We start from the raw sequence: 18,953 nt of genomic DNA on the forward strand, positions 1-18,953 counted from the left end.
TAGCGTGTAGCCCAGGTATGTCAGAGGTGGTACTTTGGGGGGACCCAAAAGATGCCGGCGGACGATGGGAATTGCGAGATATCGAGGGAGGCGCAATGTACCGGGCCAGTAAACTGGACTGGGCTGCGCGACGCGCTGAGTGGGTTTGGAAGCAGAGTCGGTGGTGGTGGTGGTGGTGGCTGCGTGGCCCCGGGGGCGTCGACGGTGTTTCCCTTGGGGAGTGGTGGCCCTTGTTCGAGCTTTTAGATTGATTCTAGTCCAGCCTAGTCCAGTCGCGTTTGGACTTGGGACTGGAGGGTGGGAGGGGCAGGGAGGGAGGGAGGGGGGAGTGGAGGGACAAGGGATGCTCGTGCTATGGAGTTCCAATTGCGCCGCCGCTGGAGCACTTGGGAGGGACGTATCGTACCAATCACAGGCTGATCGCGTAAAGTTGGAAAGCGTTCGGTGTGGGCTAAGGCAATGCTAAGGTACTTACATGCTTTTTTGTGTACCTCGCCTGGGTGGAGAGATGCGACCACCTCGATGAAGGTTCTGTGTAAGTGACTAGCTTGTCGCAGGCCTGGCCTCGAGAGTGCGGTGCAGGTAGCGGTTGCGTTATCTCCGTCTTTGCCTTGGAACCCTGCGAACCGTCGTCACTAGCTCGTCGTTGTTTCTTTGAGCACCTATGCTCGATGTCGACCAAGATGGCAAATTGTCTCGATGACTTCTGTCTGCTTGTGCTGTGGCGCTCGGTTCGGTGGGGAATGCGCGACGTTCGGGTGTGAGCTTCCAAGTTCTGCCAATGTCCCTTGAGAAATTGGGGGGGGGGTGCAGAAGCTGTTTGGTAGAAAGAGAAAAAAAGTACCGTGCTCGGGGACGAATCTCTGTCATGATGGTGGTGGTGGCAGTAGTGGTAATGGCAGCCGGGGAGGAATGGATGGATGGGGATGGAACCAGAGTGGGAGGCAGAAGACAGAATTAACCTGGAGGGCGGGACGGAGAGGCTAGCGGGCGGGCGAGCGAGAGCAAGAGAGACAAGAGAAGGGGGGCCCCCTGCCGGTGCGTCTTCTTGCTGGGTGACCGGATTCCTTGGTGGCACAGCCTCTAGAGGGGACAACGGCGCCAGGAGAGAGCGCGGATTGGCTGGAGATGGTGGTAGCAGTGCGACCGGGCTCAGGGGTCTTGTAGACTTTCGGCGATCGTTGGCACCGTTTGAGGGCTGGTGCTTGCCAGGAGGCGCGTGTGATGGTGGTGGTGGTGGTGTCTCTGGGCTGGCTGTCTGTCTCGTCTCTGGCAGCGGTCCGTATGGCGGTAAAGATGCTGCGCGTGTGGTGGTGTACCTAGGTATGCAAGTGTACAATGAGGTACGTGGAAGAACGTGCGGTCGGAAAGACCTTTTTCTCTTTCTCTCTTTCTTGTTCGTCTCCGTAGCGTGCGAGCGCAAAAAGCGTGTGTGCCTGTGTGGCAGAATGACGCAGACACCCCTTCAACAACTGTTTGTTCGCTCGACCATTCTTTGGTTTTGGCGGAAGTTGATCCGGAAGACGTTGCGGGATTCAACGTACCTTCGGCGGGCCAGGCACCTTACCAAGTCGGGCTGTATCTGGCCGGGAAGGCACACATACACTACATGCACGTACTTACATGGTGTAGGCACGCCGTAAACGAGGGGAAGGAAGGCGGGAGACAGTGACGCCAAGTGGGAGAGAGGGGAGTGGATGATGCTGCCCCAGGCCAATATCGCGGCGTCGGTACTTTCCCTTTCTTGCCAACGTCGTTCCTGCCGTACCTACCAACGCTTTCCCTCCTTGCCAATCTGAGTTCAGGGAGACGGCTACTGGGTGGAGTCGAGGTTTTTCGAAACAGGGAAAGAAGGAACACCGCTCTGTGATGTACAGGTATGTATGTACTGCACGGATGGATGCAGGCAGTTCTCGAGGGAAGGGATACATGTTACTGTAACGGCATTGGGCGAGCAGGGCACGGGGGATGCAGATATCGACAGTGCTGCAGATACGGCTTCGTACGGTGCCGGCTTCTTCCCTAGTTGACCAACCGCAAGCCTTCCTTCTTCGTGTCTCTCTGGCCGTTTTTTTTGCTTTTCCGCAAGCACGCAACACGAAAAGTGTCGGCGGGAAAGGGAAGGAGATAAATGTTTTTATTAAAAATAAAAAAAAACCTCCCAGCGCACGTGGACGACAGATAAGGTGGAAAGAAAGAAAGAGGAAGAAAAAAAAAAAAAGGAAGGAACCTGGCCGCACCGGCGCTGTACCTCATGTAAGGCGGGCAGGCACACCACACCCAGAACGCTCTATCTATGGGGAATACGTACTTCCCCTGCCCTGCATCGCGACTCCTACTCGGGGTCCCGGTGTGGACGTCGAGCCTCCCTCCCCCATGCGCCCTGGATGCGATGCGATGGGAATGCCGGCGCACACATGAATTGTAGCATCGCTGAGGAAATCAAAACTCTTCAATCCGCCGACCTGGCCAGCTGCATCGTAAGCTGCTGCTGCTGAAACCAAAGAGGATTGGGACGGGGTCACTGCATGGGGCTAGACAAGTATGTGTGCCTCGCACCCAGCGCATCCTTTAGCAGCGCAACAACGCTCGGAGGGCCGGCCTCGAATGTCGGGTGGGAAGCCCGCAGACAACGTAGTGTACTGAGTACTTGGTGTCCTCGCCGTCTCTTCGCCCCCCCTTCCCCCAGCATGGCATGGAGCGTTGGACAGAGACCTGGCTCGAACAGATCTGTCGGCCCTGATCTACCACGCGAGACCACAGACCAGATGAGGCCATGTGCCCGTCACGCCAGCCCAGAGCAGCCAGCACCAGCGCCAGCGCCAGCACCAGCACCAACATCATCGGCACCACGAACGAGAGGTACGTATCCGGTGACATTGTCGAGGATCCACCGCCTCTACCTGCGCACCTGGGCGGGCGCCTGGACACACTGGGGCAAGGAACACGGCATCCGCATCCGCGAAGCAAGGGACCAGACCCTCGCGCCCGTGCGGAGTATTCGACGGCGTGAACCTGGACATGGGGGAACTTTGTTTCCGTAAGGCAGGCTCTGTCCCAACTATGACTGTGACTGTGAAGTTGGCCGACATTCTGCGCATAGCCGAGGAGCCATGGTGTCGACCAAACGGTAGGCCGATTCACTCACTCACTCACTCACTTTGCCTGGCCCAGCCTGGCCCTATCATATCCGTTGCTCTTGATTGAGGCCCTCGATCCCATTCGACCGCGATGCTATGCTGCATCATGGATCGTCATCGTGCAGTCAGTCGGTGGTGAAGTGCAACGATTTGGTCGCTGATGGTCGGTGACATAGCGCGCATGAAGAGTATAGCCCGCATGTTGCCAATGTCTGCTTCTCGGAGCTTGACTGCCAAGGACCCTGGAGTCGTCGGCGTCGGCGAGGGTTTTCTGCTGCCTGGACGGGCCCCGACTTTTTGACTCTCTTCTATTTGAGTTCGTCGGAGTCGAGTCTGTGCCGCATCTGGACACCTCAGTTCAGGCGTTCCATCCACCAGCTCTCCTGCCGGCAGTCAAAAGCCCTTCACCCGTTCCCGCCTCGCCCGACACATGCCCACGAGGCGGCATATAGGTGAATGAGCCTGCTTGCCCCGAGGAATGCGGGCAATCAAACTCGTGCGGTGAGACGTGGAACTCCCGTTAGCAGGCTGCAATATGCATAGGGTGGCATGCAGGCAAACATGCCGTGCGCGTCTCTGCTAATGATGAGGTTTTACCAGCAAGTGAAGAAGCCAGCAACGCACATCGAACCACTGGGATAGGACGGTACGACAGGGTGGACGGCGAAAGCTGAGCGCGTTCTTAGATTCCATGAACGAGACAACCAGAGCCCACGAGTCCCTGCTCCGAAAGGTGGCATATCACAAGGAGCGAGGTGTTACTTGCCCCTGTGTTCTGCCTGCAGAAACTGTCACTGTGCAGTTGCAGTCATGCTACTCGCCCGACTTTCTTCTTCTTTGAGTCTTCTTAGGTTAGCGGGAGCCTCAACGGCAGCTTCACAGACAGCCTTCAACTGCAAAGTGGTTCGATTTCGCAAACCCAGTCAGTGCTGACGTCCCTCCCCCAAGTGGCCCTCCCCGTTTGCCATTCGCCGCTAAAACAAAAAAACACGACTGTCGAGGCAATGCCGGGCGCACTCCGGTTCCCCCGGCTCCTACCACGACATGGCTGAACTACAGTCTTCACATTCGCCCACCAAGCTTCTCGGAATCTGCCCTCTGAGACCAGGAGGGCGGGCATTTCGCCAGTGCCTTACCCGAACTCATGTCAATGCAGGCTGGTCATTAACAACGCGTTCCTGTCGCAAATCGCCTTGCAAACTCTCGTCCGGTTTGGCCAATCAAGTTGTTCCGCAGTCGTTGTTTCTGCACCATGTACTCCGAGGTACTACCAACACTCCACAAATTGCTCTACGTGTCTCGCAAGCACATGTCGCAACATATCGCCACGGATAGGAGGACGATACGATCAAGACCTGGGCGGGACGTCGGGAAGGCCTAGGGCTGGAGAAGAGGAGGTGTGGTGTGATAGACGCGTACCCTTCGTCGGGTGCCGGATACGCTATGGTCCTGGCGATGATTTTCGATGGCGACTTGTACTGCGAGCCCTCAACCTTTTGTCGACCTCGACCTCGACCTCGATGCTGCCACACCAGACAACACGGCAGAGTTGCACGACGACAGGACCTCCCCTTGCCCAATGCAGCCCTAGCGTCTCGCCGCCCCTCTTCCCCTACCACCCTAAACGTCAAAGCCGCTGTCCGGCTTGCGCCCGTCCGCTTTGGGAAGTCACGATGAGCCTTGCTCCCGGTTCATGGTTGTGGGCTGCTGCAGACAAGACGACCCCTACTGAATTCTACTAGGTACTAGGTAGGCGAAAGGTTTCTCGGTCTTGCTACTTACCCACCATGTCCATCCAATCCTGACAACGGCCGGCCATGATATCAACGGGAGGCTCTTTAGAGTGCTTCTAAAAACACGCATGCACCGCCACAGTCTCACAGCACTTCTCCCGCAACCCAACAACTGGACATCATTGGCCCGCTATTTGTCTGGTGCACGTCGTCTCGCTTCGATCCAGCAATATTTGGTGGCTTCGTTCAGCCCATATTTCCCATCTTCAGCCATCCTTGCTCGCAAAAGAATCCTACTTCTGCCAATATCATACTTTCGGGGCCGGACGAGACTCGCCTAGATACAAGGACGATTGAGTTTAGTCCGTTCCGTTCCATCTGGATAACGCAAATAAAATCCAGAGTTCACAAGTGGACAGCAAAATCCGAACAGCCAGGCCACTGCCGAGAAGACCTACCTACTTGTCAGGTTTTCCCTCGTCTCTCCCGTTACATTCACCTCTTGACTCCTTCTTCGTCGATCCTCTCCAGCTCCTCTGAATGCCAGGGCGATAGAGGCGGATAAGACAATGAGAGGGTCCAGAGAAGCGAAGGACAAGAACTCGTTAATGGCCATTGTTATCGCCCACCTCCTAGTCAATATGCCACCTATAACCTTACATGATACTGACTTCATGCCCATGGGCAGACTTATGTCTAGACTGTGTGTAACTCCTTTGATAATCAGAGTTGAGGTTTTGAAAGTCGATCGCGATTGCGGATATCGGAATGCTTTGCACTCTTCTGGTAGAGATCCCGAGACTTTGACCTCGAATCAACTCACATGCGTCGCTCCCGGGACCGAAGACTGTAACCGAGCGGTGTTCGACACGCTTCGGACTCTCTGGCGCTCACAGAAGGCTATCCATCACCCCAGGGGTGAGTGTTGCGCCAATATCATGCTGGCAAAGGAGTGCTACGCCTTCCTGTTGCGGCCTGGTCGGCAACGCTGCATATTCTTGTCTGTTTTTTGGTGCTTCCGTTCGTTCTGTCATCCTCTCGTCATTGCATACTTGCAGCATCAACTAGGCTGTTCTATTTGCGTGTGTGTACACTTGAGCGAGCCACAACAGCTACGAAGTGGGAAACACCGCCCCAGTCTTGGAGTTTTCGGGGCCAGCCCTCGTCATTACCCTTACTGGTAATCGTCTTATTCCGCATCGTTGTCCTCGCCGTCGTCCTTGCCCTCTTCCTTTGCTCGTCACGAAGAGACTGAGATAGACGGAGAGGACCCAGAGAAGCGGCAGCATCATCAACAAGTGAGGCCACACAGGCACGCAAAGCGGACTTGGTCTCCACACCGCAAGAGAGGATATAATCAGATGGTTATGTTGTAGACGAAGATGTAGTACCGCACCAGCAAGACCGCGGACCTAGCGTTTATCAGTCACCGGTCGGCCATCAAGAGCTGCAAGTTGAATGGCACCACCATTGGAACCATGTTATCGGTACACAAAGACACCCTGTCACTCTTCAGCGGCAACAACAACCCACTGTGTTTCCGACTTACGGAACAATGGTTACTGAAAATCACCCATGTGCATATTGACGGAGCTTTTAACCTGCCGGCCTTAAGATATTCTGCGGTACAGGTACACCCCCTTGAAAGCATATGCAGTGTCTGGACAGGGTTAGAGCAACAGGAGGTATCCATACATTGGGCCCTTTGCCCCTGAAGCACGTCGTCTGGAAAGGACGGGATGATATGAGAGCACAACCCGCTAACCAACACACTTAAGCTGTTCCTGTGTGAAGAGATAAGCAGGGGTGGCAGGACAAGGCGAACAGTATAAGCTGGTTGACCAGACCTTCAATATCTGACCCTCGCGACTAATCGCAGTTTGCAAACCGTGTCACGGCGGAAGAGACCGGATTGATGCCACACAACTCAAACTCGAACAACCGGCTAGATTACGGCTCACAGCTTGCTCAAACACATGAGGCAGAGTTCTCGGTAAGCTACTTGTAACGATCTATGGAGGAACTCTAGCTTTGAATAAGTTCACCTGTGCTGTTTTCTCTTAACATTGAGTTTGAGGGCCGCAAGTTTTGGCCTTAACCTCTCCCAGGATATCCTTCATCGGGTTGATGACGGGTACCCAGTACCAGCGTTTGTGCTGCATCGTTGATGTACTTGGACAGATCAGCTCGAGAAGACATCGAGACATGATGGCTCACGACGGTGCGAAAGCCATGATACATCTTTGTTCCTCAGCCAACCGTTGCGAATGTAAACCCGCCGATCCAGCGACACACCGAACGGCTCCTATGCAGGCAGTGCCCCATTGGCCGGCCATCCGAGCAAGTATTGCTCGTCGTGCATGCTGCTACTGTACGGATGTCTTGACCAATCCCTTTCTGATGCAGAGTCCTGAAACTAGATGCGCACCCTTGGGACGAATTCGAGCGCTCAGCGTTTTGGGAAGACGGGTCACACTTTGTTTCTCCTCAGGCGGAACACCAGCGCTACATTGTCTTGGGCAACCTCGATTACCCCTCAGTTCGAGCGGCATGATTACTGGCCGTTCCAACACAGAGAAGGGAAGGAAGTAGCATTCACTTCGACACGGGCTTTTTCTGCAACCTTCTGACGCACTTCCTCGCCAGCGCAAAAGGCCGAAAAGAGGGTGGGCAGGTCTATCAACAAGACATGCCGATACCACTGGCGATGCCTGTCACCACGCATTGCCGCTCCCCTACTGCATACTCCGGGCATCGACGTTCGATGAAGACTGTTGTCTGGCCTGGGCATTTGAGGCTGATTCTGATATCTGTCAAATGCGCGAGTGATCCGCAATGGCGCATTCCGTCTATCGACGGCATGGCATTTCCCCACTTATTTGATACCGTAGCCTAGTAAGCAATGTCTCGGTAGCCCTCTCCTCCATATCCTAGCTTCTTGACAGGTGCGGATAGAGCAACATCATAAACCTACAGGGCATGGCGATCGATCCCCCGGGCCCTTGGTCCGATTATTAGTGTATGGCATGCATCTCCTCTCTTCACAAAGCTGATGGGGACTCGAACGGCCACACACACGCAAAATCGTGCCAAGTAGGCTACGTGTCGGCTCGGTTTCTAAGACAAATGGTATCATCTACAGCCTGATCCAGAAAAGAATATTGGGACCAGAGCCAGCGCCGGAGACTTCAGCGCACAATGACGAATCATGATCAAATTCGCTGGGAGTCGTACAAGAGGGAGCGCCAGGTCTGAACGGCAATGGAGTCGCCAGGACTGGAGGTGGCCTACACCCTGGCAATGGGGCCAGCCCAACGGGGAGGGTTGCCTGTCAGGAAGACTTCCGATACGACAGGTGACGGCCATCCCACCAGTCACTAAAGTGTCTTGCAGGGATCTCGCAACACGGCTGCGTGGCTCTCGGGAAAGCTTGGCGTCGGAGAGACACAATGGGACCGGCCCACGTTGATGTTGGTGACGAGGGGAGAGTTGCTAGACTGGCGGCAGTTTTGCGACCTCTCGGCTCTTTCAAGAATCAGTCATGATTGTTCTTCTTCATTGTTTCGGCCCGACCATTGTTCAATCAGCGTCCTGTAGCCCGTTTATCAAAGGCTGGAGAAACAAAAGAGGGACGTGCTGCAACGCCCTACCAACCGATGTCTCGTTGATGTCGGTGGACGTTATCAAGTAGGAAGACGCCATTCCCATCTTGGATGGGGTTGGAGCGATGCTCAGTCATGTTTCAATATCGACATGACCAAGGTCCCAAGCGAAAAGTCGATGGAGATATGGCCGACCTGACGTACTGGTTCGGGTCGCCCAAAATGGAGGCTTGCGTCCCACGCACCGGTGGAAAAGAATGCAGCATATCTACGAGCCACACTACTGGGTCCGAAACCCATGGACGGTGGCAGATTGCGCAGAACGAAACCCAGATTGTGACCGATCCAGAATGTTATCATCTGGCCCCCGAGGTTTACAAGTACAGGATTCGGGCGCACCTCCTCCGTGATCATGGATTATCTGGCCTCCAAGCCGCTAGGCCGGTCATTCATGGCCCAGCAACGGGATTCGGCCATGATGCCAATGCAAAAGTGCGACCCTATCCGCCCAGAGCCACGGTCCTTTGGCCTCGTCAACCAACCACTCGGGGCCTTCCGCGGGAATTCCAGCAGGCAAGGTTTCCCCGTCCCGGAAACACTGGCGTCTCATTCGTACCCTCAGCATTCTGAACATAACTGCATAGAAAGCTTCATCCTTCAAAGCAGACCGGACAGTCAAAGCAAGAGCTCTCTCCCACCATTCACTGATGCAGTAAACACGTCCTCAGGCCAGTCTTCTCATTTTGTGTCATCAACAAGCATGCGACCTGCAGCACACAAAACAACACTCGTCCGAAAACCGCCGTAGCCCTCAGAACCTAAATTTGGATTACACCTTGAGCGACTGCGTCTAGCCCCGCGACGCTGACCCAACCGAAACATGAGCGGGGGGCTCGTCCCTCCCTCCCCCCTCGTTCTGGCATCTGAGGGGTGGTGCAACAGGCCTGGCACGGAGCCCCAAAGGCTCAGTGCCATGAGCCTGCGCCTTTCTCCAGGTTTTCAACTCTCCTGCATCGAACAAACACCAACTAACACACGTGTGAGGACCCCTCATGGTCCGGGTGACTGCTGCTGCGGCCAGGAGTTCGAAGCCCGCCGGCAACGGCGGCGGGGTATGCCGTTTGGGGCGAGCGGGTTCCGCGAGGGTACCTCGCTCGCTCCCTGTCGTTTGCCTTGACTCGGTGATCATGAAATTTCTCCTCGGCCTCAAACGTTTCCGGGGTCTCAAGTGAGGGCCCGGTGCTCCGCTCCGCGCCTCCATTCCGAATGGATCTCCCGCCGGGTTCCCGGCGACATGGCCTTATCTGCGTTCTCGTGGACGGCACCCATCGAGATCCGCCACGCCATGTGCTTATGTCTGCGTCTTCATTAACCCGCTCCCTGCCAACGGAGGCGGCGTATGTTGAGTGCGTCAGCCGCAACGCGCTACAGTATACGGTGCTTACTACGTGGCGCCGCTAAAACCATCCCACTGGCGGTGAACACATGGGTCAAGCGCCCTTTCTGCTCGTTTCTCCCTCGCATCGCAACGCTCATTGCGGATGGGATGGAATTTGGACATCCACTCTTGCTATCTTCAGATGCCGTAGCTTAAGAGAACCCGAGCCAGAAGCTCTTTTTTAAGTTCTTACATCCGACTTGCTTCCTTGTCCATCAACATCGATCAAATCGTAACTTTGAACGTTGCGTGCTCCCGTTGCTCAACAGATTCAGCGTCTCACCATCCCGTCATTCTTTTGCTAGTTGCCCATCATGACAGTCGCACAAGGTTATCACAACCTCGTCCCCGTGACGAAACTCTCGCCGCCGGTGGATACCACCCAGCCGTATGACCCCTCTACTTTCTCAGGCAAGACCGTCCTCATCACCGGCGGCGCTCTTGGCCTGGGCGCGGCTTTCGCCCGGGAGTGGGCCTCCCACGGGGCCAACGTGATCGTCGGCGACATCAACAAGTCCCTCGGCGAAGCCCTCGTCGCCACCCTCCGCACCGAGAACCCCAAGGGCTCTCACCACTTCGTGACCTGCGACGTGACCTCCTGGGCCTCGCAGGTCGCCTTCTTCAAAGAGGGCGCCCGGCTCTCGCCCAGCGGCGCCATCGATGTCGTCGTGGCCAATGCGGGCGTCAACAACCCGGGCGCCAATCGCCGGTTCGAGAGCCCGGAGACCTCCAAGACGGACCCGGACGCGCCCAGCGAGCCGTCCAACACCATCATCGACGTCAACGTCACGGGCCTGTCGTACACGACGCACCTCGCCCTCTTCTGGCTGCCGCGCAACGGCGCCTCTCGGGACAGGTGCCTCATCTTTGTCGGCTCCGTCGCGGGCGTGGGCCACTTCCCGGGCCAGGCGCCGTACACCATGTCCAAGCACGCCGTGACGGGCCTGTTCAGGTCGATGCGCGCCACGGCGTACCTGTCCCACCGCATCCGGCTCAACATGATCTGTCCGTACTTCATCAGCGGGAGCAGCATGTTCCCGGCGGCCGCGGAAGCGGCGTTGCTGGGCGGCGGCGCGGGCGGCGCGCAGTTCGGGGACGTTGTTGACGCGACGACGAGGCTGGTGGCGGACGAGAAGATCATCGGGCGGGCCCTGCTTGTGGGACCCCTCTTGCGGATGGCGAGGGCGGGACGGAGGGAACGAAGACGGCGGCATGGGACGTGTATGCGGAGGACTACAAGGACTGCGAGGCGTTCGTGTGGCGGTGGATCCGGATGTTGAATACGGTTGAGTACATCCGGGGCTGGACCGGGTGGGTTGGGGATGCGTTCTCAGTCCTGACGAGGCCCGTCAGGGGGTGGAGGTGATACGTGAGGCGAAGAGGATGCGGTTGCTGAAGGTGTCAAGGCGTCTAGTAATGAGGCGAGATAAAATGGAGACAAAATTGCTGGCAATGGGTTCACATGGGAATAAGCATCTCACGGATGCGAGAGCACGAGATTGCTGACGGGAGTAAGGTCATGCTAGGCCCCCGTTCGCTCACTTTCTAGACGACAAGCTATCCGATATGAGAGGGCCGATAGGCACTCTGGTAGAAGTAAAGTAAAAGACGAAACATCTTATGACTAGTGAGTCTAAACTGACTATCATTCTTGATGCAGCTTGGTTTGCATATGACACCATATGGGCTTGATAACTCGTGATAACAACCACTTAATATTCAAGAATACTAGTTAGGATGTAGGAGATGATGATGCCCAATCCTATGCCATTCCTGGATGGACTGCTGTAATGATGCAAAAGCAACTTGGGGATATGAGGTCCTTTTGGCAGTTACGATACAGTCGACAGCGGTTGCTTTCAAGCAGAGGAGCTCATGCATAGCACCCTTGGACTCTCCTACCGCAATGATCCAACCAACGCAAGTTGCTGCACAAGCTATTGCAGCGGAAGTCATCGGACGATACCACTGCTGAAGAAATATGGATTGCTGTTCTTATGTAGTCTTGACGGATACCTTATGCCACGTCTATACCAATGACTGCATCAATTAACGACACAGGATTATAACAAACGCCCCTTCTTATGCTGGGTCAGCGTCGCGAGTTAGCGCTCCCTAAATCCTGTAGGCTATAATTACGTGTTAGTCGAGCATATTTCATCGCTTTTCACTTCTTCGTAAGAACATGAACTTATATTCGCAAAAGCTCATAGAATGCTTGTCGGGTCATATCCCAGGGAACTCCACGACGAACATCTAGCTCTTGCAACAGCCTGGGGAGTATAGGGCTTTTGTCAGCATGTAGAAGTCTTTTGACATTGCCCGGCCTCGTTGTCGACGTTGTGTTCACTGTGTATACTAAGGAGGAACGTTACGATAGAAGAAATCCAGTCGAAGATGTAATTTTGCTTCCGACGCTCGACTTTGAGGGAGAGGCGTACAGCGCCGAGAGCTATACATATCTCGTGTATATATACATAACCAACTACACTCGCAGTGAATCAAAACCTGTTGATAAGAAATGAGGTAGAGTGGCTCATGTATCTTGTTATTGGCTGTATCCTTAGCACCAGCATAGTCAAGAACGAACTTGGGAGAAACAGAAACCCAACAGACTTTTCAGTACAACTTTCTGCAAGGAGGATTCGTGTGCTGGGTGAATTCAGTTGTATTGAGATTTTAAAGCAACATGGACCAAGATCTCCGAACGGAAGCATAAATACTATAATCAAAGCAAATAGTCCAATGGGGATTCATCTGATATATACTACACAGAATGTGGTTGTTGAGGAGCAAGCGCACAGCCAACTGCTTCTGCTGCAGTCCTCATTGCTGCAGTGTTATCCTGAGCGACGGCACTAGGATTCTAAGAACGCCTGCAATGAAATGTACGTGTCTACACATAACGACGCACGATATAGTACAATGCCACGCTACGGCATCTTCATTCATACAAAGTGTGTCAGACAAAGTATGCTACATGAAGATGAAGGGTGAATATGGGTCATCATCGTTTTTTTGAACTTTTCAGATAAGGGTCGTACAGCACGCATCGTTCATGCGCTCATACTCCCCTTTTAGAGTTAGATTGAACGGTGACGTATTGTGCCTCTTCTTCTGGCGCCGCAATAGTTCTGGAAGTGGTTGCTGACCCCTCTTGGATATTTCTCGGACAGCGAGGTCCTTGGTACCCTCTTGCATCATAGGCCGCGTGAGTTATTCAGATAGCGGTTACCCGCCGCACTTGATCATCTTCGAAGGTGCGTGGTGCCGTCCCAAGCTGCGGGAACCTTGATACCCGAGATGAGCTTGATGAGCTCGGTGAGCGCTCCAACACTCGTAGTAGAGCGAACAGCTTTGGTCTTGCTGCCTTTCCCTAAGACGTGTTCGCAGGATGTCATATGTTGAACTCTATCCGTCAAGAAGCCGTAGCCAGAACAAAGCGCGGAATATCATGAGAGCTAGGAGGCTCATCCACTATCTGGAGGAGACGGGCCCATATTCACGGTCCCTTGAAACGATGGATCCAAGTGCATCGACGGATGTTGCCCCTGGTTCAGATCGAGACTCTGATTTAGGCCTCCATTTGATCCCTCCGGCCAACCCATGGTCATTGTAGCCCACAGGTCAGTGTAGGTAGCCTGGCCGTTCACCACCGCCGCCGGCGTCCCACTCATCATAGGCGAGATCAAGCCGTGCGCACCAGTCCGGTTGATGTCTTGGTCCCATATGGGAAAATAAGAATCTAGGCTCCCATCAAACATCGGGCACCCGCGGATACTCCTTGGCAGCTTGTTCACCGGCGTATTGATGTTCGCCACGCGGCCCTCGTACTTGCGCTTGACGACCGCAAGCACGACCTTGCTCGCAGAGAAGACATCCATGCTCTTTGTAGACGGCGTCAACTCCTCGTGGTTCGCAGACAGTTTGGCGAGGTACGAATCGAACTGCAGCTGTTCGCGGGCCCGCGCATGATCCCATTCAGGGCATAGCGGCAGTGGGAAGGACATGCGGATGGCGACGATGGTGACCTGGATGAAGCGGCCCCAGTCGATGGAGCTCATCTCGACGAAGTTGGTCTTGTCGAGGTTGACGAAGAGATCGAAGAAGCTACGTAGGAGCGATAGGCACCGCTCGAGGCGTGGAATGGGGATGGGCGGGCCCAGTGAGGGATCTCCCATTCTTGATGTGGAGGTGAGCCGGTAGATGGGACCAGCAAGGAGGTAAATTTCGGTAAAAAGGTTCGCAATTTTGATGGAGTCTAGGATAGGTCAAACTAAGACACCTGAATATGAGAGTGTGGGAATAACACGCACTGATGTCACCTAGACTGCTAGGTATTTGGTTCTGCCAGTCCCTCAGCTGGCTATCGAGCCCAAGAAACATAAAATGAGCCTGCTGCTGAGCCTGCTCCGTCGCCGGGACATTCTTCGTCATCTCGGACGCTTCCTCATTGATGTGAAGTAGCCTTGCGAGCCACGCGAGGGTGTGGTCCCCCTTGAGAGCGGAGCTGCGCTCGAGGAGGTCGCAGCAAGTAGCGGTCCACGAGGTGTATGGGAGTGATACCAGCGACATTCTGGCCCATGCCATCGCGAACCTAGAATAGGTCAGAGTCGTTTTGCGGAAGTACTGCAGGGAGGGCAGCACGTGCGCTGTAACTAGATAGTAGCAAGACAGGTAGGCGCGGATGCCTTCCATCTGGTCCGGCGCAAGTGGTGTGGACACACCCGCTGCTTGATAGGGCGGGTGGTTGAGCTCGAGGTCGTGGAGGATCTCAGCTGCCATGCGGACGTAATGAAAGACCTGTTTGCTCTTTGGACGGAGGTGAAAAGGGTACCTGCGGTCGTTAGGCTGTTTGGGGGAGGAGAAGGAAACAAGGGTCTGCGTACCACGCCGTATAGATGAGCAGGCCTTGGAGGAGTTCCAGGGTTCGCTCGCTGCCAGCCACGAATTTGAGGCCGAGTATCTTGCGAAACTCTTCATCGTAGAGTGTGTGTCCCTGTAACGCACTGGAGACGGACGCTGTCGAGAGAATGGCGAGAAGCAAAAACGGCTTTGTCTTGGACAGAGATTCGACAGTGGCGTCCGGGGGAAGCGCCACGCAGGGAAAGTGCTTCAGCATGACACGGAAAGTCTGCAGCAGTTTCTCGGCGGAGTCAAGGTTGAACTGGGGTTTGAGGCCAAGGTTCGATAAAGAGACGGACGGACCTGAGCCTGAGGATGGTGGGGACGATATGGCGGAGTAGGGTCCGCTACCGGGGTCCTCGAGTCCGAGCATTATGTCGATGGACTCCATATCGGACGGAGGTAGAAATTCCTCAAGGTACTTGTCATGTCGTGCGACAAGATTCTCGAGATCGTCCGGCTCTTCCAACTGAGGCATCTCAAAGTCGATGCTGAAGGTCTTGGACGGTCCCGGTGGTGGAGGAGGTCTTGGAGCGTCCTGGTTCCTGTTGCAATGTGAGCGAGACTACGATATGACAAGCGTGTGGCGGAGTTTGTTGTTAAGAATGTCAACGACGAGGAGCTTACACTCTAGATTGTCGCGGACGCCGGGTTCTGGGACCAGTACGGAAGATGCATTCTCTCTTGAACTCAAGACACCTGATTCGCTCGGTAGACTAGTAAGCACACAACTCGACTTATACGCCGAACCAAGTCGGGGATATGTCTTGAACTGAGGGTGGGTACACATCACGCACCTTCGACATATTCCAGGTTGCACGCTGGTCTGGCACTTGACCTTGGCCGCCCTACATGCCTCGCAGGCGTTGGTCACTCTCTGCCGCGGGGTTGCGCAGGCGCTGAGAGTATCGGCATCGATGACAGCCTCCATAATGAGATGATGGGGACCAAATATGAGCCAACAAGGTGCGAGAGGTTAGAGTGAGAACGAGGAGGAGGGGATGATCAGGTATCTGGTCCGAAATTGAGTGGTCTTGGGGACTGCGTCCGTACGGTAAGATAGGCAGGCAGAAAGATGAAGGAAAAGTAACTGAGTCTTCCGCATCCGGATGCGCAGGGAGATAAAGTTTCGTTTCGATGTCCGCAAAAATAGACCAAGCTGGGGGGTTGAAGGCAGTCCAGAGAGCAGTCGTAATCAATTTGCTCAATCCTATCCGATGATGGGCGCTGACGAGGCGACGAGTCGAATAGAGAGAAGGGGAATCGAGAATGGAGTTGAACTCCGCCTTTACCTTCGCGGGGACAATACAAGCACAGATTAGTGGTCAATGAGTTGATGAATCCTCCGAGTACCCTCGGATGTTGGTGATTGGAGGACTTCTGCTCCAGGCTAAAATAGGACTCCGCTCTTAGGGCGGATTTCAATAGGGGTCTCGAACTTTTTAAGCGCTAGAACCCATGTTGTCTTGGCTTGGACCACTGCGGTGTCATAAGTTCCGAACCACATCGGAGTGTTAAAGAGCTGAAGTGGACTCTTCGAACGTTGCGGCCAGACTGATTAGATGGGGGCCCCAGTCAACACGCATCGGAAAAGCTTGTGCCATTCGTGTTCATTGAAGCAGCTATTGGATATAGTACAATCATCGAGCAGTCAGTTAGAAGACGGTTGTCCGCGACCGAAGCCCCATCTTGCACTAATTGAGGCGGCAATCTCAGCTCCATTGCTCTCGTTCTAATTCTACCCTCGGAGCCAAAGACGACGAATTGCTATTGTACGAAACTGATACTCCGTCTTATCATCTCGTTACGAAGGTTGACGCTGAGAACATGAGCAGGCAGTGACGCGGTCGATACTCAAGGTAGCAGCCGTCCCACGCGTTCAGTGCTGGATATCGTTAATGTCAGAGTTGTTGCCCTTGAAGACGCGCTCAAATGCATCGTCGAGCCGCCACACGAACTTTGAGATGTCGTTCACGTGGTACTTGGTCTTCTCGTCGTTGTCGTAGACCAGATGCTCTCCCTGGGTGCCGATGTCGATGCCAAGTCCCTTCCAATTTGGAATGTGGACGCCTTCCCGGTGCTCCTGAAAATCGGAACTTGCGCAACGCGATGAGCAGTAAACTATACTTTGCCCTAGCTGCTCTGCACATTCTTCACAGATAACGGGTCCGTCGCCGCTGCCACCCATTTCCTCATCCTCATCCTTAAGCTGAATGCATCCTTCGCCGGCGGCGCAGCTGTGTGCGGTTTGAACATGTTCATCCTGAGTAGTTGTCAGCATGCGGCTCGCCATGGAGATTATTGTGGAAAGGCTCACATATGCCTCATCGTAGCATTTCTCCGAGTCGAAGACCGTTCTCTTAGTCAGGCTCAGCTCGGCGAAGACCAAGCACAACGGGCACGCGATGACCTCGTCTGGTGACACCTTGCCTGAGCATGCGAGGCACGGCGGGAGATCGTATAGTTCCTTATTGACCTGGGGTCCCTGAGGAGGGGGCTGCTGTCGCTTCTGAGCTTTGAGGAGCTTATCCTGCTCATGTGCTGCTTGCGCCCTCTTAAGCTCGTTAAGTGTCCGTTTGTGCCTGTCCATGTTTCCCGAGGCTTGCGACCTAGCTGGCCTGTCGGCCGCCATGGCGCACACAACATCCTCGATAGAAGCGCCGGAGCGCAGCTTCTCCACGTAGCTTTTACATGATGCTGGGACCTCACCTGTACTGGGGTCTCGAAAGAAGACATCGATGAGAACGTCAGTCTCCTTCTCGAGAACCAGGTCATCGAACATGGGTGCCAGCTCCTCTAGGCTCGGTGCGTCGTCAACACCCTGGCTAACGGCTCTCCTAACATCCTCGATGAGTGAAGATGTGGGTTTCTCTTCGTCCTCCAAAGCGGCCTGGAACGCGTCCCTGCCCATCGAGCCTTCGGCTACGCGTCCCGCTGCTGACTTGGGAAGGGACTCGCGGTAGTGTCTCTGCTTTTCTTTTTCGATCCGGGCCTCAATGGTTTTGAGATCTTCATTGAAGTCCTTTAGCTTCACGAACAAGCTGTCGAGATCGCTCAGAAAGGCCTTATCGTCGGAGAACCACTCGTCCTTAGAGTCGATGTATCTGCTTCTCATCGTCTCCACGACATCCCCGTAGCAGTCCTTGCAATGCGCTACATGAGCCTTGCCATGTTCCTGCGCGCATTTTGCCTTAAGTTTTTGGATGGACTCAGCCTCCTGACGCTGCTTTCTCCGCTTGGCTTGCAATGCCCCTTGCTTGCTTCTGCTCATCCTGATGATGTGGTCGTAGTAAGAGGAGTAGTGTGAGATGTGGATGAGGGTGCTCAGTCGGGTACTCGGAGTTTATAAGCTGGTAATTGTTTCAATACGGATACAGACCCAATCGGGACACAGTGTTGTTTTTCCACGAGGCTTTTGTTGTTGATAATGTTGCTAGAGTGAATCTAAACGGACTGAGAGGCTCGTGGTTGAAGTGAAGAAAAGTGGGCTATGGAGTCGGGTCACCGTGATACTTCAGCCGGCGCACGGTCCTCGCCTGCCGCTTCGGTGAAGGTCTGCCGAACTTCAGCCGGCGCATCTCCCCATGACAGATGCGTTGGTACCGTAAAGCTTCTAATTTCGGCTGTAATCCTTAACGTTCACAACCAGCAATCCAAGACAGAATGGTGAGTTACGCGCGCGCACTTGAAGAGGTATAGTTACTGATTAGTATCACCACAGGCCGACAAACTCCGTAACCAACAAGAACTTGAGCGCCTTCAGGCCAAGTACGTTGGCACGGGACACCCCGACACCACCAGCTGGGAGTGGAAAACAAACATCTACCGCGACACGTACTCTTCCATCGCCGGCCACCCCCCGATGCTCTCATACATGGCCCTGGCTGAAAACGAGCCTACACAGCTACTCCGTGCGAGACTTATCCGGGTATAACTCGACTGCCTTCGTCCACCAGATCGCTTCTTGAACATAGTGGCTGACTGCCGATAGAAAATGATGCAGCCTGCCGGCCCACCTCCAGCACGGGAAGATTAACGACCGAACCTACACTCAGTGAGGAGAGAATCTAAAGTATTGTCAACAAAAATGGGCGGACACACTGGCGTTGGGCGACATGTTTGGGTTGGAATGATA

At 54.5% G+C, this 18,953-nt stretch overlaps 5 protein-coding genes across 5 annotated transcripts; 3 read left to right on the forward strand and 2 right to left on the reverse strand.

Moving 5' to 3' along the window:
• Nucleotides 1-2,776: 2,776 nt before the first annotated feature.
• ColSpa_02577 (uncharacterized protein) lies at nt 2,777-3,013 on the forward strand (the record flags this gene model as incomplete). The annotated part of the gene is made up of 1 exon (XM_049268789.1): nt 2,777-3,013. One exon carries the CDS (start codon nt 2,777-2,779, stop codon nt 3,011-3,013), a length of 237 nt encoding a protein of 78 aa, XP_049124746.1.
• A 7,214-nt stretch (nt 3,014-10,227) lies between these two features.
• On the forward strand, nt 10,228-11,193 carry ColSpa_02578 (5'-hydroxyaverantin dehydrogenase; the record flags this gene model as incomplete). The annotated part of the gene is made up of 1 exon (XM_049268790.1): nt 10,228-11,193. One exon carries the CDS (start codon nt 10,228-10,230, stop codon nt 11,191-11,193), a length of 966 nt encoding a protein of 321 aa, XP_049124747.1.
• Nucleotides 11,194-13,383: 2,190 nt separating this feature from the next.
• ColSpa_02579 (uncharacterized protein) lies at nt 13,384-15,749 on the reverse strand (the record flags this gene model as incomplete). The annotated part of the gene is made up of 4 exons (XM_049268791.1): nt 13,384-14,174; nt 14,230-14,750; nt 14,803-15,363; nt 15,616-15,749. 4 exons carry the CDS (start codon nt 15,747-15,749, stop codon nt 13,384-13,386), a joined length of 2,007 nt encoding a protein of 668 aa, XP_049124748.1.
• A 948-nt stretch (nt 15,750-16,697) lies between these two features.
• Nucleotides 16,698-18,089, reverse strand: ColSpa_02580 (uncharacterized protein; the record flags this gene model as incomplete). Its single annotated transcript, XM_049268792.1, has 1 exon — nt 16,698-18,089. The coding sequence occupies one exon, from the start codon at nt 18,087-18,089 to the stop codon at nt 16,698-16,700; it is 1,392 nt and encodes a 463-aa protein (XP_049124749.1).
• Nucleotides 18,090-18,308: 219 nt separating this feature from the next.
• ColSpa_02581 (uncharacterized protein) lies at nt 18,309-18,752 on the forward strand (the record flags this gene model as incomplete). Its single annotated transcript, XM_049268793.1, has 2 exons — nt 18,309-18,371; nt 18,540-18,752. The coding sequence occupies 2 exons, from the start codon at nt 18,309-18,311 to the stop codon at nt 18,750-18,752; spliced, it is 276 nt and encodes a 91-aa protein (XP_049124750.1).
• Between the last annotated feature and the right edge of the window lie 201 nt (nt 18,753-18,953).

Source organism: Colletotrichum spaethianum (genome assembly GCF_022836535.1).
Source record: "Colletotrichum spaethianum MAFF 239500 DNA, contig05, whole genome shotgun sequence".
NCBI lineage: Eukaryota > Fungi > Ascomycota > Sordariomycetes > Glomerellales > Glomerellaceae > Colletotrichum > Colletotrichum spaethianum.